Source organism: Mizuhopecten yessoensis, unplaced genomic scaffold (genome assembly GCF_002113885.1).
Source record: "Mizuhopecten yessoensis strain PY_sf001 unplaced genomic scaffold, ASM211388v2 scaffold5141, whole genome shotgun sequence".
Classification (NCBI taxonomy): Eukaryota; Metazoa; Mollusca; class Bivalvia; order Pectinida; family Pectinidae; genus Mizuhopecten; species Mizuhopecten yessoensis.
The window spans coordinates 1,390,142-1,396,732 of NW_018405900.1; the positions used below are offsets into that span (position 1 = coordinate 1,390,142).

Sequence of the window (6,591 nt, forward strand, 5' to 3'; positions counted from 1 at the left end):
CAGATCTGCGTTATCACAAGAAGGCAAGTACACCAACATACCCTGTTCCGGCACTCATACACACATGTACGCATACACAACACACATGAAGGCACGTCATTAAACGACCTTAGCTGTTAATAGGACATTAACTAAATAAAACAAAACAAAACCAACTGCCTATCGATTGCCTTACATAGTCACTCGATCTTTTACTGAATAGCGTATGCATGTACAGTTTTTGTGAATCCAAATTACTTCAGTTTCACTGACGATGACTCAATATTGTCGACATAGTCTGTTTCAAGGATAGTAGTTAGGTTCATAAAGTAGAATATACCTACAACGAATCAATCCATACATTATTTATAATTACGGAATTCAATGGGTTTAAAGTCCTATTATTGGCTAGGCCTATACCGTTCAATTTCGTTTCAAAGGCCTTCAGACGCAGGTTTGCACTACACGAGAATGCAAACAGATCGAGTTAAAGGCGCATTGTCTGCTGTTCTTGTGACGCCAAACTGTAGCATTTACATGAAGATTTCTTTATGGATTATTTTTAATATCGAATTTAAACACGAATTAAATGTCTGACTCATATATGTCTCATAAATATGGTTTTTATTTCAACAAAATCAAATGTATTTCAACACAATGAACAGGAACAACCAAAACAGCGAAGGGAATACATAACACATCTACATCGTCGTCTAATAACATATATTTACATTCCCTCTGCAAGTCCTTTCGCAAACACTATTTAAACAAATTGAGTTCATTATATGTATGTTATAACACAAATTGATCCGAGTCACTTTCTATGACTGCATTTGGCTCATTTTCATTTTTCTCGAATAACGTTAAATCATCGTAAGAATCAGACATCCGGTGACGTAAGGCTGCTCCAATCATATAGTCTGCCGGTGACGTAAGGCTGCTCCAATCATATAGTCTGAATTACGATGCATACAATTTAATACTTCAAACAGCAACATTTTTTTTTATTATTTGGTATATCATCATGACGATATGAACAGAAATCGGTTACATCTATTAATTCCTATATAATTCTAACGTGAACTTAATATATTACATTTTACAGGAACATATGCTGCAAAATGATTAGTGATAAAACTACATCACCATGCCTTGTAATATTCGTGTATGTACGTAATACTTGATACCCGATAGCAGGTCTTACAATGCTACATACATATTGAACATTTAATGTCACCACGTCAATGTATGTTAGGTACTGTATTACATTGTACCATGTTTGAACTTTAGGCCTTGTGATTGGCCAATTAAGAATCTCCCTCTCGGGTAAAGATCCTCATATCCACGTACAACGGGATGAAAGAATATTTTTAACCAGCAAAAGTTTTTTAACTGACTCTTTAATCCGGAATTGAATCAACAAATACTTCATTTTACGAAACCTTCGTTATCCGTACTTTTTATCGGACTTACTAGTCCGGATTAATAAGGTTCCTCTCTTAGTTCCGACATTGTTTCGGGTGGAACGTTTGAGTGGTTTTATATAATTTGGTTTCTATTTATGTTTACGTTAATGATATTCTACATGCACAACCTAACATTGTACATTAATGATGTCTTACTGTGCGGTACTTTCGTTTGATTTAACTCTGTTTTGAGAATTTTAAACAATATAATGACTACTGTCGTTCTTTTCCTCACATATACATGTAACAGTTTACAAGTAAACACTATATACAACGTAATACAATACAATAGAAAGCGATACAATACATTACAGTTCATTGAATGTAATGCGTAACAATCGAACGGAAATATACATATTGCAAATAAATAACGTATATTCATGTTCACACTCAAATATCCTTACACACATTTGACAACGGGTTCGGACAGGTCGGATAACAGAGTAAATGTACGAAACGTAAAACTTAAAACTTCAGAGCGATAATTTGTTTCACCATAATTGGTTATTTACAGTCTTAGCATCCTAAATGACATCGAGGCTCCTTGTCCAAGGATGGTCACGTTCTGAAATGAAGATAATGAGAAGGCGTTATTGCCTAGGATGAACACTGTAGCGCTGGCTGTGAGTAGCGAATGCATCATACTCAACAATTGTCGGTAAATCAGACGATAGCGATAAATCATTAAGGGTCCACGTACCACTGCCCACATCTATAACTAAGGATTGGAAACTAGCGACATGAAGTTTACTTTGATAAATCAAATCTTAAAAGAAAACCACATCTCGCGGGACTTTGATGGGAATTGACAACTTAATATGAATTAAACAAAAAATACATTCAACGATAGTGTTCCGAGTTTCAGCTATTAGCTACCTGGTCGACGGAAGTGTCCTGGTCCAATTGTGCAATCCAGTGCTTAAAGCGGTGACAGATGATATAAAAATGTTCAAGATATCTTCGGATGGAAATCGAGGATGTCTGTATTATCTATACTTGGAACAAGGGTGGCTAGACTACCGGAAACAAGGGTGGCCGAGAGGAAGATGACTACAGTACTGGGAGTGAGGCTGGCTGGAATGTATACAGGAGACGAGGATGACTACAGTACTGGGAGTGAGACTGGCTGGAATGTATACTGGAGACGAGGATGACTACAGGACTGGGAGTGAGACTGGCTGGAAAGTATACTGGAGACGAGGATGACTACAGGACTGGGAGTGAGACTGGCTGGGATGTATACTGGGGACGAGGATGACTACAGTACTGGGAGTGAGACTGGCTGGAAAGTATACTGGAGACGAGGATGACTACAGGACTGGGAGTGAGACTGGCTGGAAGGTATACTGGAGACGAGGATGACTACAGGACTGGGAGTGAGACTGGCTGGAATGTATACTGGAGACGAGGATGACTACAATACTGGTAGTGAGGCTGGCTGGAATGTATACTGGAGACGAAGATGACTACAGTACTGGGAGTGAGGCTGGCTGGAATGTATACTGGAGACGAGGATGACTACTGAGATCGAGGCTGGCTGGATTGTACAATGTAAACTGGAGACGAGGATAAGTTCAGTACTGAGAGCGAGGCTGACTGGATTGTATACTTCAGATGGATATGACTACACTTCAAGGAGTGAGGATGACTGAAATATCTACTCGGAAAGGATGGGTAGACAACCAGGAAAATGATGGCTGGATTATATACTGGGAAGGATGACTAGACCACTCGAGCGACGGAGGCTGGGTTATATACGGTGAATAAGGATAACGAGGAGGGCTGGACTCTCTGCCGGGAACATGGATGACTAGGCTACTAGGAACGAGAGTGGTTGCTGATTATCAAGACTCTGACGCATTACTTTAATTCAACTATCTGACATTTAACTATAATCCGATGAAAACCCCCTTTACGTTTCTGCACACATAGGATTCCAATAACAAAACATCCCGATTAACCAGTATCGATTTGTGATCAGAGCAGAAAACGTCCTGACCAACGGGGTTCCGCTGTATTCATGCACCTACAAAAGTGTCGAACACGCAACGATATGATCAAATACTTACTACGTCCATCACATCCCCACTGACTGTCCGCTTGGTCAGAGTCGAATTTCCACTCGGGTCGGATACTGGCTTGATTTCCTCTATCCACGTATCTCCTTCAATGGTATTCGTGAACTGAAAAATATAGAAAAGCGTACAATTGTACACATGACCCCTTCCCCCGGCACGTACAATGTAGCATTTGTAAGGATTTTAAAATAAATAGCATTTAGACATCATCACAAACAAGCCACTTCCGTTGTCGCGCGCATCATTTTAATACAAGCTAACGTTTCTACAAATTGTAGTTTCTAGCAATCGGCATGACAGACTACGGTAACAACGGCTACGAAAAATCAATTGTCTTTTATCAGTTACCAAGACGTACTTACATTCTGAATTGTGCCGTCAATTCTTTCCGATTCAACTTCTTGCCCTAGTTGGAATTCATGGATCCTCACAGGCATTCCCTCTAGACTGGACTTCGACATCCACGTATTCCCTTGTCGAGATAGTTCTAGTATGGCGAATTTACCCTTTACCATCTCTTGAACGTTGACCGGTACATCTGAAAGTAGACACGTCTCAATATTAATTATAAGGCATAGTTTGGAAGATGAGCCTACGACACACACACGTTTTACTAGACATTTAAAATTTGATACATTTAATAGATAAAATTAACCAAAAATGAATAACACTTCACCATACAACTGCTTTGTCCTTCTGGGACTCATAGTGATGCTAGGGGCCAAAAAGGCGGAATTCCCAATTGGTTTAAAGTACTGCTGAAACAGAAGGGGATGGCGTAAAAAACCTTAAGTACTTGAATGTCAAACACTGAAGTAGTACTTTATAGCTGATATATTTGTGAGACGGTATTCATAACATTTGGAGATTTACGAACTCCGTCTTAATGTCCCCTAAAGGACCCCTGTATCACTGCCTATAACTGTAAATATGCATTGAAAACTGCATTTTCCGGCATGGATATATCTTTGATAAAATCGTTTATGAAAAAAGAACCATATCTTTAAAATAAATTGCGGACATGCATATAAACGTTCGTCATCTATCATTTAGCATTATATGATATGATCAAAACTGTTTTTAGCAATAATTACGAACGACTACAACAATATGGCACAATCACAGGTCTTCTGGAAGAAGAGCATTTTCCCTAGCGCAAAGGTGTTCGCAACCTTGAATAACATCAAAAACTGACCAATCGCTAGGTGGATATCTGTCCTTTGAACACACCATCAATATCAAAGCCGGTCAAATTTACAATTGCGCTTTCCATGTCATTCTTTTTATTTAAGCATCTTAAACTTCGACGACATAGTTTCTAGACTAATCAACACGCATACGTATCATCCGCAAGATGGCCCGATACGAGCCTTCGATTTCGTCATAACATCTTTCACGGGTGAAGATATAGAGCGGAACCCTTTTATTTCGACGATGACTAAAATGAAATAGGATATTAAAAATAATAAGCCATCACCATAATTAAAACGTTTAAATATAATAACAAAGTGAGTTGGTGGTAAGTATTGTTGATACAATGTAACGATTCTTGTAATTAAATGAGTTTCCATTTCATATGAGATTTAGGAAATTCGTGACGAGTTTCATATATTTCATATGAAATGAAAACAAGTGTAAGATCCTTTTTATCACATAATCAAGATTTGTGGCATTTATTCGTGTAAAACGACATTTTTTTTGCAACCTTGAAATGTAAAAAACCGCCATTTAAACTCGTTTGCATAAGTCAGTAACGTCATGTGCTTGTCCTAGGCGTGACGTCATAATTGAAACAATTGAAACTTACAACCAACCACAGGGCTGATAGGTCATATTACGTGGGTTAATACGCAAACAAATATGACGCGGGTACATCCACTGGATAACACAGTACATTATGTGATAAATTGTATTATTAATTAAACATTCGAGGTCAAAATTTAGAAAATACATCAAAAATTACGAAATAACTTTACAACCACAAAAAGGTGCGATCCCCTTCCCCTCTTAAAAGTGTTAGATGCAGCAGTCGTGACATGTTTAAACAGGAGTAAACTTAATTCTCAGCTCCATGGGGTTCGTTAAAATGTGTTTCACATATTTAAGATTCGTATCTTACCCGAAACAGCAATAAATTCAGCGTAACCTCGGACCTGACCAGACACTTCTTCCGCTCTCCATCTACCGACGAATTGAGACATGTTTTACTTCACCGTAAAATAAACACCAAATACCGATGTATTTTGCTTTTAAGGCTACAAAACACAGGAAGGTGTGACAATATGTGTCTTAAAAAGTACCAGTTTCAACTCGCAAATATTTCCTTCACCTGATGTCGTGTTGGTGAATACTTATGATACAATTCTAAACGGATGTGCATACGGGATAGTCATTTACATCCTTCTGTTCAGGAATAAATAAATAAGTAAGTGTATTATATAATTTATTATTTATTATATTCAAAACACGCACGTGTCATCTTGATTGGTGTTCCGAGTAGTATTTGACTACGTAATTATAAGTCCATGCCTGTTTAGAAAGACTGTATCGCTATACATTGTTTCAGCATAAGACGAGTTTGTTTGTATTTTACGTCCTATTAACAAATATGGTCATTTAAAAACGTGCCAGGTTTTGATAGAAGAGAAAAACCGTAGTTCCCGGAGAAAAAACACCGACCTGCGGCGAGTACCTGGTGCCAGCTTCACGTATAGGTCTCGAACCCTTGACCCAGTGGTGGAGGGCTGGTGATGTTTTAGTTTCCATAATATTTTCACCTGTCGATAATATGCATTTCCTTATACCTACTGCTATGAACAACCATGCTACTTTGAATACTGATAGTTTTCTAGAATTAATTACTTTTCAAATCTCACCAGCCCCTGTCTTTCACTACCTGTATCCTTTATCGTCTGTTGAGATATATATATATTGATTTATTGTCCTGACGAGCAACGGAAATAGGGTATGCAAGTATCAAGTCCACTTTACAGACGTTGAGAGTAAAGTTATCAATCGGCTATGTATGATTTTGTAACTAGACACACGTAACGTCTATGGCAATTTTG

General features: G+C 38.2%; 1 protein-coding gene across 1 annotated transcript; it reads right to left on the bottom strand.

The window, feature by feature from the left end:
- Nucleotides 1-584: 584 nt before the first annotated feature.
- Nucleotides 585-5,866, bottom strand: LOC110450264. The gene is made up of 4 exons (XM_021497714.1): nucleotides 5,643-5,866; nucleotides 3,886-4,061; nucleotides 3,515-3,628; nucleotides 585-2,010 (listed from the first exon to the last, which is right to left on the bottom strand). Exons 1-4 carry the CDS (start codon nucleotides 5,722-5,724, stop codon nucleotides 1,954-1,956), a joined length of 429 nt encoding a protein of 142 aa, XP_021353389.1. The 5' UTR covers nucleotides 5,725-5,866; the 3' UTR covers nucleotides 585-1,953.
- Between the last annotated feature and the right edge of the window lie 725 nt (nucleotides 5,867-6,591).